The sequence below is a fragment of the Plectropomus leopardus genome, chromosome 7, assembly GCF_026936395.1.
Source record: "Plectropomus leopardus strain MGB_pleo_1.0 chromosome 7, ASM2693639v1, whole genome shotgun sequence".
Lineage (NCBI taxonomy): Eukaryota > Metazoa > Chordata > Actinopteri > Perciformes > Serranidae > Plectropomus > Plectropomus leopardus.
The window spans coordinates 26833433-26854893 of NC_142182.1; the positions used below are offsets into that span (position 1 = coordinate 26833433).

Consider the following 21461-nt stretch of genomic DNA (forward strand, 5'->3'; position numbering starts at 1 on the left):
AACCCCACTTGATTAGTAATTGGAGGATACCGTTGAAAACAAAACTCTAACAATACTAGCCAACAGGCATAAACACACATTACATTCCAGCATCCATGTGGCATTACGGAAAAACATATATAATGGAATAATAAAAACCCCTCAAAATAATTAAGCCTTCATTAGGAAAACATTACTGGCAGCTGGAAGCCAGAGAGGGGCACTGAGTTCAACTTTATAAGGTTATCACTCAGTGTCTTGTCTTTTCGCACTGGCCAGAACAGATTTCTGGAGTGTTTTCAAGACAAGTACTACGCACACATTTTGTTTTCGCACTTTGGATCCTCCCCGCAAACTCTCCACAAAATAACTTTTGCTGTGTGTTTTCCAGCACTACACATTTCCCTCTGTTCTTTATTACGGACAAGTAGTGCCAAGGCGACTGTGATGGGGAGAAATTATTACTTGGTCCATTTGTCAGGGTGTATGAAACCAGATCCACTTGGAGCGTCGCAAGACCATCCGTATGTAACATCAAATTAGAGCCGCTGATGCACAGCGCTCATAACTTGGCCTATAAAAGCTGGTGGAGCGTTGGCATGGAGCAGAAGGGCCTAGCCGCTGTCTGGCACTGATGTGGTTGACATAGGCGAGGGGGAAGGTCAGGGCTAGCTGCTGTTGGCAGGTATTCACACATTTGTTCTTAGGTAAATTCACAGAGACACTAATGCATGCTTTGCCACCCAGCTGCATACCCACACACAAAACCTCATATAAAAACACACCTACGTAGATCTACACTTCCTGCCAAACTGTCCATACAAACCAAGTTATGGATGTGTGTGCACGTGTGACTTCAACCAGATGTGTGGGACACTTAAAGGGTATCCGTAGGCCGTTAAACATTTCCTGAGCACTGCCTGGCCCAAACCCCCCTCTCTCAATAAACCTGTATTAGCTAACCCTGACACTTCTCTCTCTTGCCCCCTGACTATGTAGGGAATGTGAGCCTAATTCAGCCGAATTCCTCAAATTGTTTTCCCAACTGGCAGTTTGAAAAAAAAGCCACAATTTCGGTGGATTATGTAAAAAACAATTGCAGCCAAATAGCTGAACTCTTCCCTGAGTTAACAACATAATTGACCCTCTGGGGTGCAGTGTTTAGGAATGACTCTGGGCTTTTTCTCCTCCAGAATGAAAGAACAAATGGATGCAACAGAAAAGTTGTGGTTTAGACTGACAAAGAGTACTTAAAGTACAATGTGTCATTTTCTAGCTTCTAGTTTTGCTCGCAGCTTAACTTACAGCCCCTCTATTGCTTTTTCTTTAGCCCCCCATCAGCCCAAGGTCTAGCCCCCCCCGGAGAGAGGAGGAGGAGGAGGGTTTGCGTCAGCCATCCACTGGCCTGCAGGCCCAAATTATTTTCAGCTGTGAGCTGAGCAGAGGTCACATGTTTGAGGGGAAACATCAACCAATTTTTTTTCCCTCCCTCCCCCTCCTGATTCTTTTCTCCTTACTAAAACCCAACACAGAAATGAAGAACAGAAATCCTGCACGGAAGGGGGGTGGGCAAGGGGGACTGTAAAGAATGTATAGAGCCTCCTAGTTTTACAGTTTAATTTTTCTCTAGGTTGGGGGGTGTTGGATATCACGGGGGAGAGGAGAGATGGGAGATATGAAGTTAGGGGGCAAATCGAAGAGGAGAGGGGAGCTGGGGAGACAGGGGTTGTCTAAACTAAAGACGCAAGTGGATATTGCAAAGAATAATACAAGTATACTTTTGCGCTGTGAAAACAGTGTAGGCTTTTAGGCTGTCCCTTCATTGCTTGGAGCCCCGAGGCCAAAACAGAAAGTGCTAGAAGTGGAGATTCTAGGGCCTTAAAAGGTATGTTGGTGTTTTAACACAGTTCTGACTTACTGGGATCTCAAACATGACTCATACATACAAGACGGTGGTTCCCAGCACTCGCCTGAACCTGACAAGCAGTAGTGTCCTTGCATCTCGTAAAAGCAGTAAATTTGACAGCATTGCCAGTTTTACAGCGATCGGTTACTGAGGGAACTCTTTTTGGGAGCAGAGACGGCTTTTGTCTCCTACAGCTATCGGCAACTATTGTTAACCCTGACCCTCAGAGCAAGATGGCCACCATAACAATGCAGAGGCCGAGGTAAGCCATCTGCTGAGGCCAATAAAAACATCACGGGAAACTTCCCCCTTCAGCCTTAGCCCTGTGAGGTGTGACAGGCCGTGGACACTGTGGTAGAGGAAGTGGAAGTGGTATTGTTCAGCGGCAGCTGGGTGGATGAGTGCTGGGTGGAGAAGATTGCAGTGAAGTGTGTGTCAGAATGAAAATAACACACAATATTTCAGATATTTCTTTTCTAAACTAAAGAGACGTTTACTTGTTGATTTTGCAAAGACCTGTAAAAAAAACTCTCAAGTTCAAAATTTAATTTTTAACTTCTATACCCTTAATTACCCGTTGATTCCATTACTGGGTACAACTTATTTACCTAATGACCTTCAGATAGAAAAACTTGAGTATATTCCATAAATACCTTCTAGTCCTGGCCACAAATAAAAAAGGATTGGGGCTCAGTGAGCAGCACACAATCTTAATGCCTTGAAGCCTTTACTAGACAGAGATAGCAGCAGTCGGGGTCAGAGGCAGGGCATCAGAGCTGAGCATCACTTGCATAACAAACCCTGCGGGAGATTTCTATCAGCAAATGGACACTGGGTATCTGGCCATGGACAGATTCTTGTACAGTAAACATGCACTCGCATATACCACTGAAACAGGGATTTTGTTTGTTTGGGCTAACTGGCTCAATCATGTTGTTTTCTTGCTGTAGTAAATAGGATCTCAGTTATCAGCTAGCACCACCTATTCTAAAAATATACAGTAAAGTGGAGAGAGGGTATCAAGGGCGGTTATGTGAACAAGTATGATACTGAAGAGGTGACTTTGGTGTTTTTATCACGAGTGCAGCTTTGCAAAGTCTGACCTGAGAGTAGCACTGGAGTAACCATGCAATCCCTATGTCAAAGAAGCTTATCTTTTGTACATGGGTTATTCTCAGTCATATCAGGTCATTTCAGACCCTTTAGTCCATGCTATCTTCCATATAGTAGGGGGTTATGCTTGAAGAGAATAAGTTAGTACATCGGATGTCCGACCAAGCTGGAAGCCAAGTCTTTATAAGTGCTCCAAACTACCACATTCAAAGGGTGGGTGAAAAGCTAGGCATCATACAGAGGGGCAAGACATGATAATAGATTAAATATGTGGATAAGGGCACACAATGCTATCAGTTGAGCCATGCCCCAGTAAAGAACATAAAAAAGTTACAGATAGACTGAAGAGACAGTCCAGAGAGTTGAAATATTTGCAAATAATTCCAATTTCCATCTGACTCAGGAGTTAGTGAGCATAAAGCTTGTCATTGGTCACCTGTCTCAGGCTACAGTTTTACGTGGCATTTTCTTTTGCAGGGTTTTAGCCATTATTAATGCAAGCGCTTTAATAATGGTTGTGACGTTGTGAAGTTGTGACGTTGACTAAAATTCAATGTCAGGACGTCTAATGTCAACGTCAATTTAACATAGAATACTGACAACAGATGACAATGATATTTTGTTGGTTTTAAGTTGCGCTGTTATGTTACCAAAATCCAATGTCATGTTGACATCCAGTGCCAGCTGAAACAGCCTAAAGTGCTTTTTCTCTTAGTTCCAGTGGGTTCAGCCAAATCTTTTCTCCAGTGCTGGCACAGCACAAGATAGGTCTGGTCGTGTGAGACAACACTTCTTCGGACCCTATACTCTTTTCCATTGGCTCACACACCATGGATATCCAAACATCAGGTGTGCAGTTAGACTCTTCTCCACATAACAGTCACTGCATTGAATCCAATTCTACACATCTGGCACCCTGGATACACTAAAAAGTATTTGATGTTGATTGGTCATGGGGTTGTAAATGAATCTGATTCACAAAGACTTGGCACATTGGTGTACAGTATGTGAGCCAGCACACAGATGACTCAGCAGCACAAACATACAGGCCTTTCATAGATGACACTTAGCAAAACTGGTTTATGTTATACTAAATTCACACAACGTTGGATTCACAGGATGAGTAAAAGAATAAGCCTGGACTCATTCAATGACAATGTGATGACACACACACACACACACACACACACACACACACACACACACACACACACACACACACACACACACACACACACACACACACACACACACACACACACACACACACAATATTTTTCACAATGAGTTCCTTAAGCTGTGTCAGTTATGAGCTGGCTTATAAGAGCTCTGCTGTCAGGATTTAGGAGATTCTTGATGTCAGTGATAACATATAAAATTCTTAGAAGATTTAACACTCTTCACAGTGCAATAAACGTGTAGACAATATCAGCTCAGACAGTGATATTGTCGTTTTGGTTTATATCTTTGTTGTTGAGCTCTTGGTGCTTATCATCTCTAAGTGTGAACTCTTTTGTTGATAATCTGGCAAAGCTCTTATGTTGTAACTGAATTAGCTTTATCACATTGTATGTAGGTGGTGCTGTCAATGTTTCGTAGCTAGCTTCATCAGGCCTCTGGGTTGTTGTCAGTGAGCTGTTGGCTGGCTGCTGCTATAGTGCTCTGGCAGCCAGCCTGCCTGCCTCTCCCCAACAGCTGCTTCTCATAAAGATTTCATCCTCCCCTCGATCCCTCTGTCCCTCCATCTCTCTGTCCAGCCCTGCAGAAACAGCTAACACCATGACATCATCATCCCTTGCTTGTTCTTCCTCAAACTGCTCTCAGTTTCTCTTTGTCATTCCGAAATACCTAAAAAGGGCAAAGTCACTTACAGCCCACACTGCATTTCACAGTTATCAGGACATAGAGGCAAACGAAATACAGAGAGCAACCAAAAAGAGGCAGCGCTTAAACCACTTGTCATCCTTATGAGTGAGGTTTTACGCAAAACTAGGACAAGGAGAGAACATGATAGCTCAAAATGGGAATTATATACTGAGAAGAAAAAAATGTTTATTTTGTTCTTTTTCTTTCAGCACCCACGCTGAGTTGAGGACCCTATCCCCTACAAAATGTGGCTCACTATAGCATGTGCCAAAGCCTTGCCTGCAATCAATTTAACGCACCACTGCACATTTAGCCTGCTCTTTCTGGAATGGCAAACTTGGCGGCTTTTTTCCTCCCTGTCCTTCACTCTTTATTTCTCCCTTTCATTCCCACTCAGTCTTGGAGTTGTGGGGACAAAAGTATGATGGAGGAGGGAGTGATGGATAGGAGAGAAGGAGGGAGGGTGGACTGGTTTTTAATCCATATAGCCTCTGGTTCTCTTTCATTCTCAACTATATTCTCCTGCAGATCTGAAGCAGAGATTATTAATGTACAGCCAATTTGTTTTGAGAGCTACTGGATTGCCAGATCTGACATAAAGCGTTTGCTTTGAGTGATATGGGGATTTCACAGTGACTGACACGCTGCCTTGACCCGGTAGGCTTTGACAGGGTTTTGCCTGGTTCCTGAAGAAGTAAAAAGGAAGGGTTGATGGTAAAGGAAGGGACGTATGGAGAGGAGGAGGGAAGAAGAGGGTCGGGCAAATAAACAATGGAATTTTATCTGGGCTCGGCAGCCTCCCTCTCTCTTTTTCTCTCTCTGTTTCTGTCTCTGTGTCCTGTTCAGGGCCCCTGCTGCTTTCCCAAGCTGATTTCATAGCAAGGCCTTGGACATAAGCCAAACAGGCCAACTCTATCGCTATGTGAGCCGGTATCTGCGTGTATATCTGCCCATGCATGCAACTGACAGCCAGAAAGTGTGTTACAAGCCTGGAAGCTGCACATTCATTGAATTTATCAATTTTTCCAGCACGCTATGGTTACCTCTCTCTCATCTTCATCTTCTCTGTTTTCACACACATTACTATTCCATGCTTATCTTTCCATTCTACATTCACCACAGACCACAGGGACCTGCACTGTATGATGTTCAGATGCCTATCAGCTGGCCTTTAGGGGCAAAAGACAAGCACACACACACACACACATACATACAGTACATGCACGTGTCCCCCTGCTGCCCAGTGTCCTGTACAGAACTATTGATAGTTCTCCTGCCCTGCTGTGTCCTCTCGCCTCTCTACTTCTCCCGCTGCTCCCTCCATTGTTAGGAGAGGATGGACGTGAGACGGCATTGAAACTGGGTTAGCCACAGAGCCAGACAGGAACTGAAGGGGGGATACCACAAACAATTAATTTCTATCTGAGTGTTTTTTTTTTTTTTTGCTTATCAATCTACTCTAAATATAACACAAGAGTATCCATTGTTGTATTTGTAATGTTACACATGTAGCATTTCTTGTTATTGCGGTTGTTGTTTATGACTGAGACTCTGACGGCCCGGGTGTCTGCAGTCTGTCCCACTGGGAGCTGGAACAATCGGTCAAAATATTACCTCAGAAAATGTATAAACAAACCTTAATTATAATCGGGGCCACAAAGGAAGCCACTATGGATGTAATTATGGTGCACAGCCACAACCAAGAGACAGAGTGCTATGCCATTTAACAGGCTTCTTCTGCATGAAATAAATAGTTATTTTCTTGTTTGTGTTTGTCCACACAAACTGACAGGAAGTGTTATGTGATTAGCAAAAGGTGGGAATGAATGTCTCCCGAAATGAGGTCATCAGGCTTTTGCAAAGCAATGTTTTTTTTCCACTTAAAAATTCACTCTGTACAGTAAGAGCTTGAGCTCATTCTTGATAAATGAGACAGCTCTGACTACAACAAGGTCAAAGTGGCAGCAAACGGAAGGAAAACTCCAGACTAACTCAGCGAAATCCTCCTAAAAGTCCTTCTCACTCGCTCCACCTGTCAGAGTTTACAAATGACCATCCCGTAACAGTTTAACCACAGCTTTTAATGGGAAGGTCTCCATTTCCCTTTGGAGTTTGTGGCTTCCATTCCAAATTCCACTGTCTGCAAATGGTGCAGCTTGCAAGCTAATGATGCACTAAAGTTTTCACAGTGATAAGGCCTTCTAGAAATAGTATGAAGGAGGAGCCTTTGACACTACTGGCCAGATAAAAGGTGAAAAATAAGTGGATAATTGAAAAAAGATTTGTGGAAGCTTTTAAGCACAGAGATTTTTAAACCTGGACTGACCTGTTGGAAAATTGGATTATAAATGAATTCTTCTACCTCAGCAATGGCCTATCTCCAACAAATACAAGAAGGCCTAAACTAGCTCAATGACGAGAAGAGAAGCCTCTCTACCAGAGAAAAAGACAAGATCATCACAAGAAGTTGAGGAGGATGGATCTGTCTTGGAGGCAGAGCAAACAAATTTCTCTCTATCCCCCCATCTGGGAGAAGGTGTCGTGTTACGTCTCTTTGCAGAGTTGGAGCATCTGTCCTTCGACTCCCTCCCACAGACATGCCAGCCCCTCCTCTCCAAAGACAGAAAGCTACCATCAGCAGAGCTCCTGACTCATCCCCAGTCTGCTCCCAATTACCCTGCTGGCTCCACAGACCTGTGCCCATGCCAACACATCCAAAGGCCCACTTTTAAACAGCTCTCACTTTGGCCTACATAACCCCATCCAACACTGCCTCAAAAAAAGAGGTACATTAGCAGCTGAAGCACTACTCCAGCTTCAGCCAACATCTAAAAATTTGGTGATGCCAAAGGCCTCGGTATGCTTCAAATAAAAGTGCTTGTTGGATTGTCTCACAGCATCTGAAACCATAACGGTGAAATCAGGGGGGCAATTATTACGGAACAGACAATCCGACAGTCACGCTGCCTTTGCCCCGTGACTTGCCAGGTGTGTGGTGGTGAGAAATTGAGCAGCAAGTTCTCTGTTTCCATTCTTCACACAACTGCTTCCAACACTTTTAACTCATACATTCAAGTTAAACAATCACCAAATAGTTCGGCTTGTTTTTACATAGTGTAATTCGCTACGTCTTGCACAGTCAATGTTCTGGTGTTTCTTTCTATGATATTTTTAGCCATGTGATTCCTAGGGGTGGCAATGGTAACCTGTCACTCAGTTGGTTACTTCATCCAGCACTTTGGTCCTAACTTGAATTATCTTGACAAATATTGGATTGATTGCTATGAAAATTTTAAACAATATCCAACCTCTCTTAAAAGTTCTGTGTATGACACTCAGAACATCAACAAAGCAGCAAACTACTATTTGCTTTGTAAAAATATAAAGGAGTATTGGCATCCCAAGCAGAGAATGGAGTCATGCATGTGTTGTAATCTGAGCTTCTCAGTGGTTTGTTGTAGTAAGCCGGTCCAACTGCACATGCATGTTAGTGCATGTGTGCATCCCGATGGCAAGCTCATCCCTAAGCACTTCACTCATATGACGGTTAGAGCTGAAATCAGGACATTGTCTTTGTGGAAACATAGCACCTACCCTCCAGTTCCCCCTGGTTAACACCATTAGCTCTGTCAACACTGTTGCCATTGTTAAGCATTGTTTAGGTGTTAAAGATATACTCTCTATTCTGTACCTTGGTGATCCTTTGACTTTTCCTCTTGTGCTGCTAGCAGGTCAAACCTTTCACTCATTCAGTCAAGCATCATCATCTGGACTGGAACCATATTTTGCACAGCACTACCACAAAATAGACTTTTGTGATTTTGTAGTTTTAAATGACTAATGAATGGATTGCCATAAAATTAGGTGCAGACATTTTAACACGTCAGTGCTGATAATAAATTGTTGAAAAGCTTCCAATTTAGATAGTGAACACAAATACCTGTTAAACATCAGTATTAGCATTGTCAGCATGTTAGCATAATGACCTTAGCAATAACCTCAAAGCATAGCGTCACAGAGTTTGGTTAAGTCAGAGATTAATTTCAATCTATTTCGTTGGACAGTGGTGCTATTCTGAATCTGAAAAGTATGCTATCCCTTTAATTTTTTTTATTTTTTGTATCCAGCTCCCTTCCTTCCAAAGACAAATGAGTGCACACCATGGGCTCCTCTGGCAGTAAGAAACAAGACCTTGGTGTAGATGCACCTGCGGTTGGAGCACTGTGGTTGCAGCAAGCATAAATCATCACTGACAGAGTAAGTAAGGCCATTGACAGGAAAGCTCGCCAAACAAAAGAAGCCATGGAGCTCTTTCTGGCAGTGAGCCTCCCTGTTTGGCAGGCAGTGATGAATTTCAGTGGGTGAGGTAATTCATAAACAGCCACAGGTAATATGCCAAGTGATAGACACACACCTTCTGTCGTCTGCAACCACAGCTGTATTCTGTTTCACTGTGCCCTTAAACACAGGAGACAGACATGGCATGTCTTACACCTCAGGTAATACCTGTCTCTGCTGTTAACAACACCCAAAGGGCCTGGATTTTACACATGAGGAAGTGTCATTGAATACACCATCATTCACAGGGAAAAAAAAGGCTCCCTACAGTGGAGCAGTATTTACAGTGTATGATATTACATTGTGCTGACACACAATGTGGGATTCCTGAGCCTAATGGTAAAACCTTTCCTCTCTAAAACAGGCTCAGCCACAGTAAATGTGCAGCAGTGAGTGGACCTACCGATTCAGACTTTCAACAATAACCTGGCTTCTTCAACACACTAACATTATTCTCTTGGCCCCAGATTGAATTTCTCCTCCAAGCCGCAGTCTCTGAGCTGAACTCCAAAGCCAAAATCCTCTCCTCTCCTTCTCCTTCCTGTTTTTCCCCCCTTCACATTTTAAGGGTTCCGCTTGAGAATTCCCACCAGAGCTCCCCCGTCCCATCCCTGCTCCCCTGCTCCTCTGCATGTCTGCACAGAAACAGATTTTTAGAATTCGCCTGCCGATCCCCGGGGGAGCCGCGCAAGGCGAGAGCTTGGGAAAGTGCTCTTCCGGAGTGTAAACTCCAGAGTCAAAGTCGGAGCTGACGTTTTTGACCTCCACACACCCCGTGACCAACAACTGTGAGCCTGAGCCAAGGCCGCCAGTGGGCAAAAAACTGAGTGAAATGCAGAGGGTTGTTTAGCACTGCTGAAACAAGTCAAACTAAACGGATCTAAAGGTGTTTGCTTCCATCATTATCTCCTCAGCAACCTCAGGGCAAATTGTACTTAACACATAGCATATACTAATAGTCAAACAGTGTTTGGCATTAACATTAATAATATTACTTTCCCAATAACAAATAGTTTAAAAAATAACTAATACATTTTCAGTAGTAATATTATAGCTACCCCTAAAACAAAAAACTCATTACAGCCTAACCTTTGTTGTCATCCCCCTACTGATTTGAAATCCAACAATTAGTCAAATCCCTAGACTCCATTTCCTAATGGTTCCATATGCACATCACAAAGCAGCAAGACAGCTTGGAAGACGGAAAAGCTTACATTCAGTAGCTGGGACTATTCCCATTACTTTGATTTTGTCAGGGGGAAAAATGACAAGAGCATTGTTTTTCCATGAAGCGGTATTAAGACTCTATCCATAGTGACAAACACAACCTCAAACCTCCTGAAACACCTACTACAACTGACAGCACAACAATGTTAAGACCGAGGAAATTCATCCCACCAAAGGTGAGCCCTCCTCAGAGGGAGGAGGACTGTAGCCATTCAATGGCAAAACAACCAAAACTGGATTTTAATCGTTGACAGCTGCATTCTACAAGCAACAAGGAACTAATGAAGCTTGTGGCTGGATGTTTGGTCGATGAAATGTTGCCTACTTTCACAACTGACTCTTCATCTTTCAGACAGATCTTTGGGAAAATACCAGCCACACTCAACAGAAGACTCCAAAGTAAAACATTACTTGCACGCTATCTAACCTTTGCTGCATTTACCTGAAGTTACCCTGACTTCCATACAAAAGTGCACAGAGGTTTGTATTTTGAAGAGAGAGGATGTAATTAACAAACAACTGTTGACAGGAAGTAAGTAAAGCAATAATATTATTATTCAAAAGTGTAATGAGTAAAAATCAGAGCAACTGCAACATGCTTGATTGTTTTTTGCATTCTGACATTCATGAGACATTAACAAAAACTAACAGTTATTGTAAATTTATTATGAACCTTATAAAATTATGCCCCTATGACAATACTAGAGCTAGATTTTTTAACTTACACTTATAAGACTAAGTATCTAAAGCATTAACCATGATGACAAAGTCATCCAAACATTTATGAAACGGCAAAGAGCACACAACATGTCTGCTGAACAACTAATTGACTGATGATTTCGGCATTACATGAGAAAAACTGAAGATTATAATGAGGAGAAAAAACATTTATGTGAAAATTGACAATGTAATGTTTTTCATGTATTGAGCCTATCACTATCCAAAACAGACATCTATACAGAGCTAAAGAGGACTGACATAGACTGACATCAAGCTCTGCAAATATAACTTGACACTACATAACAGTATAAGAAGGATGAGATTATTGTAGCCATCATTACACTGGAGACAGAAAAAGAGAAAACTACTACTTTCCCAGTTCTAAAGCTTAACAAGACAGTGTTTAGATATGATTTGGTGTGATCAAAGCTTCTCCGTGTCTGCAGTGTGTCTGGAGTATCTACTCATTAAGTTGTTACACTTGGATGAACCTCCAGACATTGTTTTAATTCTCATTATAGACTAGATCCCTAAATTGACAGGTAAACCAAATTCTTCTCATTCTCAGTCATTGCTGCAAGAGAAAGAGGGAGAGAAGACAAGTAGGCTGATGAAGTGAAGGTCATTTCTCTTACAGTTTTTCCATCCCAAATATTACACACACATGCAGTCACATAACCAAACTAACAAAGCATACAGTAGCCTTTTCCCATTTTGCTTGGACTGCTCATTATAACATGGCAACTGGAGCCTAAATCAACGAGCTGTACAGCCACATTAGAGTTACACTTTGAACCCACATGGACGCATTCCTTTCCAGACGGCAGTCTTCCCCACATACAAGTTCTTTTTCCGTGCTGGGGATGTCAAACAAATGGTAAATGCATGTTCACATGCAAGTACAGCATGTCAGTGAATGTTCAACTATGTGTTTGTATCCATGTGTCTGTCTGTTTCCATTTGTGTGTTTTGTGTCTGTCTGTGCCTGTTTTCCTGCATGCATTTCTCTGTGTGTGTGTGTGTGTGTGTGTGTTCTGGAGTGTGTGCGTGTTCGGGTTAATGCCACCGCCACACGCTGCCAGTGGGCACGAGCTGCAAAACCAAACCAAGCTTGAAACACTGGGTTTTCTGGATGGTCTTCATCAGCATGGGTTTGCTGTGATGATTCTCTCAGCCCACATCTAACACCCTGCCATCAAACTGTAGCTGCCTCTGTCTCTGCCACTCTGCAGACTGAACTCTGCAGATCCACATGCTGTAATGTAGTATGTGTAAACAACGCAGCAGGACAGCAGGAATTCAGCCTGCCATGTCCTGTTCAATGTCCCAATTAGAGTTGCAACAACTATTTTCTTTCAAGTTATGGTCTGATTTCAAAAAAATAAAAAATACAACTCAGACAACTGCCAGACAGAGCAACAGCTTGCAGGCGGCAAGCTGTGAGCAAAGAGTATATGAATATATGTGTGTGTCAGGGTTGAGGGAGCATCTAATGAAAAAAACATGGCCTGCTGCCAACTGGATAAATGTCTCCAGTATCCAGTGTGATGGTATGCATTATCCATGCATGCATGTTTGTATGTGTGTTGCTTTGACTCTTACAATGACAGGGTTACGGGTGTCGAAGATGGTATGCATTATCCATGCATCTATGTGTTTGTGAGGAGGGGGTGTTTTTGATCATGACTAAACCCACGGCCATCTACCAACATCACAGACAATAAGTCCCCCACCATATCTTTTGAAACAAGAGGAATTCTTTTACCATCACCACAGGACACATTCTTTTTGAGCATGTCACCGTGGTAACAACAGCAGCTCGGGGATGGCAGGAGATTGGTCTGGCGGGGTCTTTAAGTTGCAGGCCACCCCGCAGTTTGCCTGTCAAAAGTCAGTTCCTGTAAAAGGAGGGGTATACAGGCCATAACCTCCTAAAACCTTGCTGTCACTTTTCTGGGCAGAAAAGAATTGAGAAGACAGATGTCACTGCATCGGCTAACACATACACACACACACACACACACACACACACACACACACACACACACACACACACACACACATGCACATACACTTAAACTCATAGGTACAAACACAACATGCAACCCAAGATGAAAATGTTAAAACTTAAGTTGACCCATAAAAAATAACCAAGGTTATCACGTTTTCACATGACAACATTAACGTGTGCAGATGGCTGTATATGTCCACACACAGACAACGTATACACACTCATAAATGTGCTCATAAACTCACACACACACCTATTGTTCATTTGTAAATGTGTATGCAGATTTTATGTGTAAAACAGGCACCTAATAGTTAACACTCTTGTAAATTGAGAGCATAGTGTCAACGTGAAGCTAAACACTGTTTTCCTGGATGAATTTGCACTCTAGTGACTCATACCAATCATCAAGACCGATTTCTCCACTTCAGCACGCTTCCAAGAAAGAAATAACAAGCTGATTCAGTTGTGAAAGATGACAGACTTAGTCACAACGCGAAACATCTGGTATTTGAGTTGTTTGAGTTTTTAAGAGTTGGCTTTTTTTTCCTTTGCAAAGCATGCATATTAATAAAAAAAATCTGTCACTGGGTATATTTAAGACCTCATGTGTTGCACGTGTTGATATGTCCGGGTGTGTTTATGCGAGGAATCATGAGTCACAGAGAGGGAAATAATAGATGGGCATTGACTGAGAATGAATATGAGTGTGTCAATATTTTGGTGCGAAAGAAAGAAAAAGGGAAAGAAACTGCAGAGAAAATGCCCTGACAACAAATGAGTGCGTGTCTGAGAGTAAATATGAATCACAGAGAGAGGAAGGAGTGTGAATATTTGAAGTGATGAATACAAGGTCACAAATACCCTCTTTTCCACCACAGTGCGCATTGTCTGTGCACAGCAGTCATGCAGACAGTTAGCCTCTGCCCCTGAGTCAGAATGTAAACAACTGACCCAATCTGACAGACCTCTCTGTGTGTGTGTGATAGGAACACTGGTACACACACACACACACACACACACACAAACACACACACACACACACACACACACACACACACACACACACACACACACACACACACACACACACACACACACACACACACACACACACACACACACACACAAACACAATGGCTCCACACCAGAGCCCCTTTACAAGATTGCAGCCCACTTATTACAACCTTGCTGACTAGCAGACAGACAGTCCCCTTGTCTTTATCTCAAACTCTATAAACCTTCACCTCACAGTGCCGGAGAGTCAGCCAGTCTCAATTCAATAAACTCTCAACTTTACCCTGTTAAGTAAATACAACAGCAGGACAGAGAGAAACAGGAGAACGGAGGAATGTTGAACTAAGGTTTGTAAAACTGCTATCAACCTGCTGGAGCTGTGCATTTATGCCAATATGAACAAAACACTCAATTAAAGAGGCAGTGCAGAAATTTGTTTCAAATCAAGGGGCGCTTCAACCGCAATTACAATTAAGCAGCATATTAAAAATCTTCCAGTGTTGCACATTGCCTGAATCTTGTTCATGTGTTTAATGATTGCCTGGCAGGCTGAAATAAAAGGCCACTGAGATGAAACCACTGAGATGGATTATGTTGGCTGATTGATAACCATCTCTTCAGGGTCAGTGCTAATAGCACACAGCAGACATTCCTGTTGCACTGTGGTATGACATGCAACAGAGCATCCGTTATCTCACATGAAGTGACATGGCTGAGTCAGTCAACACAGAGATACACAGACACATGGATCTGCATCAATCTCAAAGCAGTCCTGTGGAGTTTTTAACCACTGGTGCCAATCAGGAGCAGCATTTTGATGACAAAGTTTCCTCTGGTTGCAGAGGGCAGTATTAAAGGGGATATTTATACATCAGCTGGACAACATCATATATTAACTTGCCCTGTGTGTTGGTAAATAAGCTTTACTTCAAAAACCAGCCATGCACTTTGTACGAACATTCTGTTAAAAAGGAGCTTATAAGCAGTAGAGATATAGATTAGAAGGCACCATGACTAGTATGTTTAGAATGCCATTTTATGCTGTTAAATGGGCATGTTTGATGTTGGGCGGCAACATGTATATGAGCTGACTTTGTCAGTAGGATTTTAAGGGGATGGTGGATGGTATTTCATCGAGGCAAGATTGCTGCCAAGCTGCAGACCAGTTTTAGACCTACAAACAACAATACCGGTTGGGGTGTTTCCAGCTGTGTTTGTGCCCCCCACATGGGTGTTTTTCAACCAAGTCATAGCTGCATTTCCAGCAGCATTTCTGCCCTAAACGTGGATATTTTGTAGCAACCCATCTTTGTTTTTCCAGCAGCTTTTCTGCCTTTAAACTTTTTGGCAAACAGTCTCTTCGTTTCCAGTGGCTTTTGTGAAAAGCGACAAGAAAAGACAAGTACTATCGTCCCTGTTTGCTGCAACTCTACATACTGTCAGCTGGGGGCAGTAAGGAAGCAATACAGCAATCAAGAGAAGAAGAAGCCTGTCTTACAAATTTCACAATATTTACAAACCCTGAAAAAAACATTGCAAATGTTTTATGAGGTAAGAAATGCATTCAAGATGTTGAGTTGGTCTTAAGGGTGCATTCTGCTGAGAAAATATAAACAAAATCCTGTTTGTTTACAATGAAAACTTCACATGGTACATTTAGCAGTCAGCAAAGAATATGAATCGCTATCCTTTTAATTTTGCCTGGGACATATCAACTTCTTACAGTAAGTTACATTAAAACAGTGATTTACCAGTCACCATTTGATATGTAGGCAGTGTCTCTGTTAATAGGTGGTCGTTGCTGTAGTGCCATTTTCAGCTGTTTTTACAAATCACTTGGCAATCAAACAATGGTGCCAATACTGTGGGGTTTTTTTAAATTCATTCGACTGTTACAACAAAGACTGATTTGGCTGGTACAGCTGGTAATTGTTTGTCTATATATTCCAAACAAACATCTGTTGCCGCGGCTGGAAATACAACAGGCATCACTTCCTGCACATCACTACTTTCAAGGCCACAATGCAGAAGATGGTTTAAGAAGAAAATTTCAAAAATCACTTACTGGCCATAAATTAAATTATCTTATAGTATAAAGATCAATTAAACTATTATGATTGACTCATTTTCACTGGCATCTGTTAAAAAACTTGAGTTGTATGAAGTACAATGTAAAACTTTCAAATCCAACAGCACAGTCTCAGTCATGCCTGATCATGAAGCTACAAACAACTTGTTATCCCTAATCCTTGAAAAGCTGACTTTTTGGAGCCACCTGAACTCCTCTGTCCTCCCTGGGGAGGTTTCCGCCCCTGCCTGCCTCCTCACAACAATACAAGCTCTGGGACTCTGCATGAAAAGGTGCCTTTGTTCAGTGAAGAATGCTCATCTCACTTATCCTCTCCTCTTTTCTCTTTCTCTTGCACCCTCAACAAGCCGGTTTGGAATGTGTTGGTTTTAGTGCATACGCTCACTATCCTCCAAATGATCACCAAACCATCTCTCTAAGCTTTTCTTTCATTTAATAAGCAGATGAGAGCTGACAGCCATTTGAGTGCATGTGTGTGCATGCTCACATGTGCTTAGATACTTCTGTGAGGTAGAGAGGAGTCTCTTGTGGGCAGCAGTAATGGACTTGGTGCAGACAGTTTGAGACTAGCTACTTGAGCAACACTCAGGCATACTTTACCCGGAGCCATAGCAGTCCAGAATGAAATATGACTCAAATAAACACAGACAAAACCACATCCTAACATTTACCATCTATATTACTTTAAACAGGCATAGGCGTACATTCTGTACACGAACACACACATGCATGCTGACACATTCAAGGTCACACACACACATGGACATTGAGAGTGATGAGAGTATGTGAGAAGTTGATGCACATGCATGAAGATGGATCCTCGAGCATTTTAAATGGTTTCCAGAGTGACATGAACAATTTGGTTCAAAGACAGTTAAGTATCAACTGAATCATTGTTCAATGTGTTGTATAGAAAGAAATCCACAGTTTTGCTTCAACCTAACTGACTTTTCAGAATGTTGTAAATGTAAACACATCATCACACATAACTCTTTACCTTTCTGAGCTGGGTGAGCCCTGATGAAGTGCTCTTGGAGTAGTTTCTCATTTTGCGTAACCTGACCCCACAGAAGACAGCATCCACTTGCATGGTTCCTTTCCTTCCGAGAAGACTGCCTCTTTCCCCTCTCTCTCTCTCTCCCTCTTGCTCTCTTCCACAGTTTGTACACCCCTACTCCTGCCTCCGACTTCTTTCACTTTGCATAGCCCCTGCCTGTACCTCCCACATATACACATAAAGAGAAAGACACAGCTCCAAGGGCACAAAAAGTTTGAAAAAGTCACAAAGTCAGGGAAATCCCTCCTCCCGTCCAGCCTCCAGGCTAAAATGTTTACAGCTCTTTCTCCCCTCTCTGCTCTCAAACACACTCACTCACTCACTCGGAGTCCTATCTCTGAATGACGCTGGCTCTCCTCTTCTCAAACTTTTCCCACCCCCTCCCTTCCTCCCTCCTTCTCACTCTCCTCCCTCTCCATTTTCCATCATCACCCCCCTTCCACATCCCCTCCCAGCCACCTAAACCCCCCACCGCTGAACTAATCTGCAGCTGGCCGGCCGATTGGAGCCCTAGTTGCCAGGGAAACAGAGTGTCCTGCTAAAAAAAAAAAAAGGAGGAATGAAGCAGGAAGGGGCAAAGCTTAGCAAAACTGAATACATAAATAACAGCCTCCTCCGGGAGCCAATTAGAGAAACCCAAGGGCCACTGTTCCTCCTCTTAATGAGGGGACAACATGTTCATCTATTTTATCTTTGCAAGACTTTGTTTACTGGGTCACATGTGCCAGTCAACAACAAAAACAAGTGGTATAGAACCATAAGTGGTGTGGGCTGAATGCTGGATAGTGAGACAGAAAGTGGTTTGGCAGTGTTTGGGTTGATTACCGCTGACCTCTGCTCACTGAGAGAATACAAACTGCAGAGTCCGGCTCACCATCAGGCCCAGGGCTGCAGAGTAACTCAATGCTCCTGTAGAGAAAGGGGAGAAAAAAAGAGTGAGAGAGCAGGAAACAAGGCTGGACATGCATACTGATGACCACTGTGATTAATAATTAACCTATTCAACCTCTCAGGCCCTTTTTAGCAAGTCCATTATTACAAATGTATGTTTTACTTACAGTTTTCAAGGCCTACAACCTCTGGATTGAAAATTTGTCATTCACAGAGTTATGGGTATTTATAAAAGACAATTGAAGTTCCTTTCTGATGTAAGGTTGCAGCCCTGAAATTACATTGTAGATTTTAATATTTCATTTAATAAATATACAGCTTCAGTGAAGGTGAGGCAAACAAAGATCTGAGTATTACTCAATTTAATGAGTCATCAATCAACAGAAAGTTATTATTAAACCAGCAACCATGTTAATGATCTTATGGTCATTTTCAAGCAAAAATCCCAAACATCTCATAGTTTCAGTTTGTCACATGATAATTTTACTTTTTTTCCTTCTATTTTGTGATTGTTTAAGTATTGGTCATACAAAACAGAAGCATTTTAATGTTGTAGTGTGGCCTTTAGTTGTTGTAACTACTTTGGACACTTTTCGATAGTCCATAATCTATAACCATGGATCTTACTTTATAAGATGATCATATGTTTTGTATGTAAAATCTAAATCTGCAAAATAATTACAGCTGTCATTAAAGTAGCGGAACAACAAATTTGAAAAAAAAAAAACACCTCTGAAACAATGTGGAGTATAGCATCAGAATAAAATACTAAAGGAATATACAAATACCTCCAAGATGCACATGAGAACAGTACTTGTGTAAATTTATAAATGCACTATTTACCATCACTAAAAAAGAAACTACACACACAACCAAAAGAACATCCATGAAAACTGCACAAGCACACTAGATTGGGTATCAGGGTTGCCCCACAATTTAATTATACTCTTCATGTATCTCTACATAAATGCATAGGAGCCTCAGCTGCATTCCTACTGTCATTTCACTGAGCAGCCTTCATAAAGTGTCTAACAGCATCACCTCTGCAGAGCAATTATCCTGCTGACCTCTGAGCCCAAACCCTGACCTCGCCTTTGAAATGCAAGAGAGATCTAAAAAAGCCAGGCTTGTCTATCAATAGCTGTGGAGGGACCAGGGTGGGAGGTGGGGGCTGGTAACATCTGTTTGGCGTTTATCCCACCTTATTGTGTTGCTGAGTCCTCTATCAGGCCTACAGATGGGATCCTGGGAGCGTACCGAGCCCACTGTTATGGGGACTCGCACCGTGACTGGGAACATGGCTGGGACAAGTTCTCAGTCCTTGATAGTGTATAGTAGGCTGAGCAAAAGACCTCTGGTTTAAAGAGAGGAAATGACAAAGAAATCAAATCCAGGGTGTGTTTTGTTCCCTGCCTCCTCCTTTCCTTTATGAGCGAGAAACTAATTGTGCCAGCCACACCAGTACGGCAAAAAACAATAAAGCAGCTCTTAAGTCATTTTAGGAATTCTGGCCAGAAAACGACAACATGGCTTATCAGGATGTACTCTTTAATGCAACTTTAATTAATGCAGAGACACCTTTTACTGTTATCCCTGCTCTGCCCAGCCATGTACATGAGCAATTGCATCACCAGCTAGACAATGTTGTTGTTGTTGTTGAATTAAAATAAAGCAATTTTATTTACAGCCTTAATCAATTAACTTAGATTGATCAATAAAATAATGTGCAGTGAAAAAACGATCAATCTTTGTAGCTATCTACACTTGCTGCTTCTGCTGCTTTTCGACTTGAAAAAAGTTTCAAAGAAGCCAATCAGTGCACATTGAAAAAAAAATATCTTAAAACAGAATTGCTTATAATTTTATAAAGTTTTACACTTCCTTTTCCTTCTTTCTCCTGTAAAACACTTAACCTCTTTTTTGAAATTTGCTGTATAAAAACCTTTGCTTGGTTTCTTCATTGCTAAGGTGTGCTCTTCCACATTGAGATACAACAAGAAATTTGCATAGCATTATAAACTTCTGTGGTGGGCCGTATTTCAGTTGTGATTATTTTTTAAGACTAAGAGACCATTTTCACAGCTGACTTTTTAACATGTAACAGTCATGGATGTATTACTGAATGAGTCAGGCACAGGCCCATTGACCTTATGTGTCTGGGCCCCCTGGCCTTTACTTGCAAAATGTCAAAAGTCAAATCAACATGTAGCGACCAGGAAGAGACTCAATGACAACAGAGACACAAAAAGACCACAAAGAAATGCAAAAAAACTGCAATGGGACACAAAATAACTCCAAAAATTGGCGAATCAACCTCAAAGACACACAAAACAACTACAAAGATACACAAAACAACCACAAAGAGACACAAAATTACTGAAAACAGACACAGAATGACAAAAAACACAACATTATTTCAAAGAGACACAAAACAACTACAAGGAGACACAAAATGAACACAGAAAGATGTACAATGACAACAAAGACCCCCAAAACTACCACAAGGTGTGTGTGTGTGTGTGTGTGTGTGTGTGTGTGTGTGTGTGTGTGTGTGTGTGTGTGTGTGTGTGTGTGTCTTGCTCAGAAGAGAAGTGGTGGGGCCCTGTGCATGTGCCCAGGGGCCCACTGTCTCCAAATTTGCCCATGAAGAAAGCAGGAAAAGCTTTTAATAACACTAATGAAGGCTGTATGTTATTAAATGAGCTAGTTCCAGGTTGCATGTTTCATACATGTTTTCCAATTGTAAAGGCAATTGAACTACATTGTTAATGTTAAATTTTCCACCAGTGCTTTTCCTGCTATAAATCAAAATTACCACTCTGACAAAGGTCTAGTTTTAAGCCACGCCCGTCTCAACTGTAATGCTTACTTTTGCATCCTTCTTTCCCTTCTTCAATTCCTTGCTTCCTTATGGTGGGAGAAAGAAAAGAAACGGAACGGGAACCCAGAATATATTATGGTATGTCTCCATCTTCAGGGCAGTATACATCTCTGCACTTTCTTGAAAGAAGCGTCCTAAATGTTATTATTTTATCTACAACGATACCGGTAGTATTGAAGAGTTTTAGCCTCAGTAGTAGTTACTATCCGTTACTGTGTCTCCTCATCTAATTAACTTGAAAAAACAACAACACATAATGGTTGCCACTTCTTTGTACAACAAGACAATAGGACTGATAAACACTCACGTGTTGGCCAAAAAGCGCACACAAACACACAAACCCGCATTGTGTTAATTAAAATCAGCCGT

General features: G+C 42.0%; 1 protein-coding gene across 3 annotated transcripts in view; it reads right to left on the reverse strand.

Moving 5' to 3' along the window:
* The window catches only part of LOC121949683 (DENN domain-containing protein 2A), a 46538-nt gene extending 25169 nt beyond the window's left edge, over nucleotides 1–21369 (reverse strand). Inside the window, exons 1-2 of one of the 3 annotated variants that reach the window (XM_088080339.1) lie at nucleotides 21081–21369; nucleotides 18153–18229 (exon numbers count right to left, since the gene is read on the reverse strand). Coding sequence is in view for 1 of the 3 variants with exons in the window: in XM_088080338.1 (XP_087936464.1) it covers nucleotides 18146–18229; nucleotides 21081–21088 (92 nt within the window). In the remaining 2 variants the exon portion in view is untranslated. Of the gene's footprint in view, nucleotides 1–17260; nucleotides 17672–18145; nucleotides 18230–21080 lie in introns of those variants that run through there. The other 2 variants (XM_088080338.1, XM_042495409.2) reach the window with 2 other exon arrangements.
* Between the last annotated feature and the right edge of the window lie 92 nt (nucleotides 21370–21461).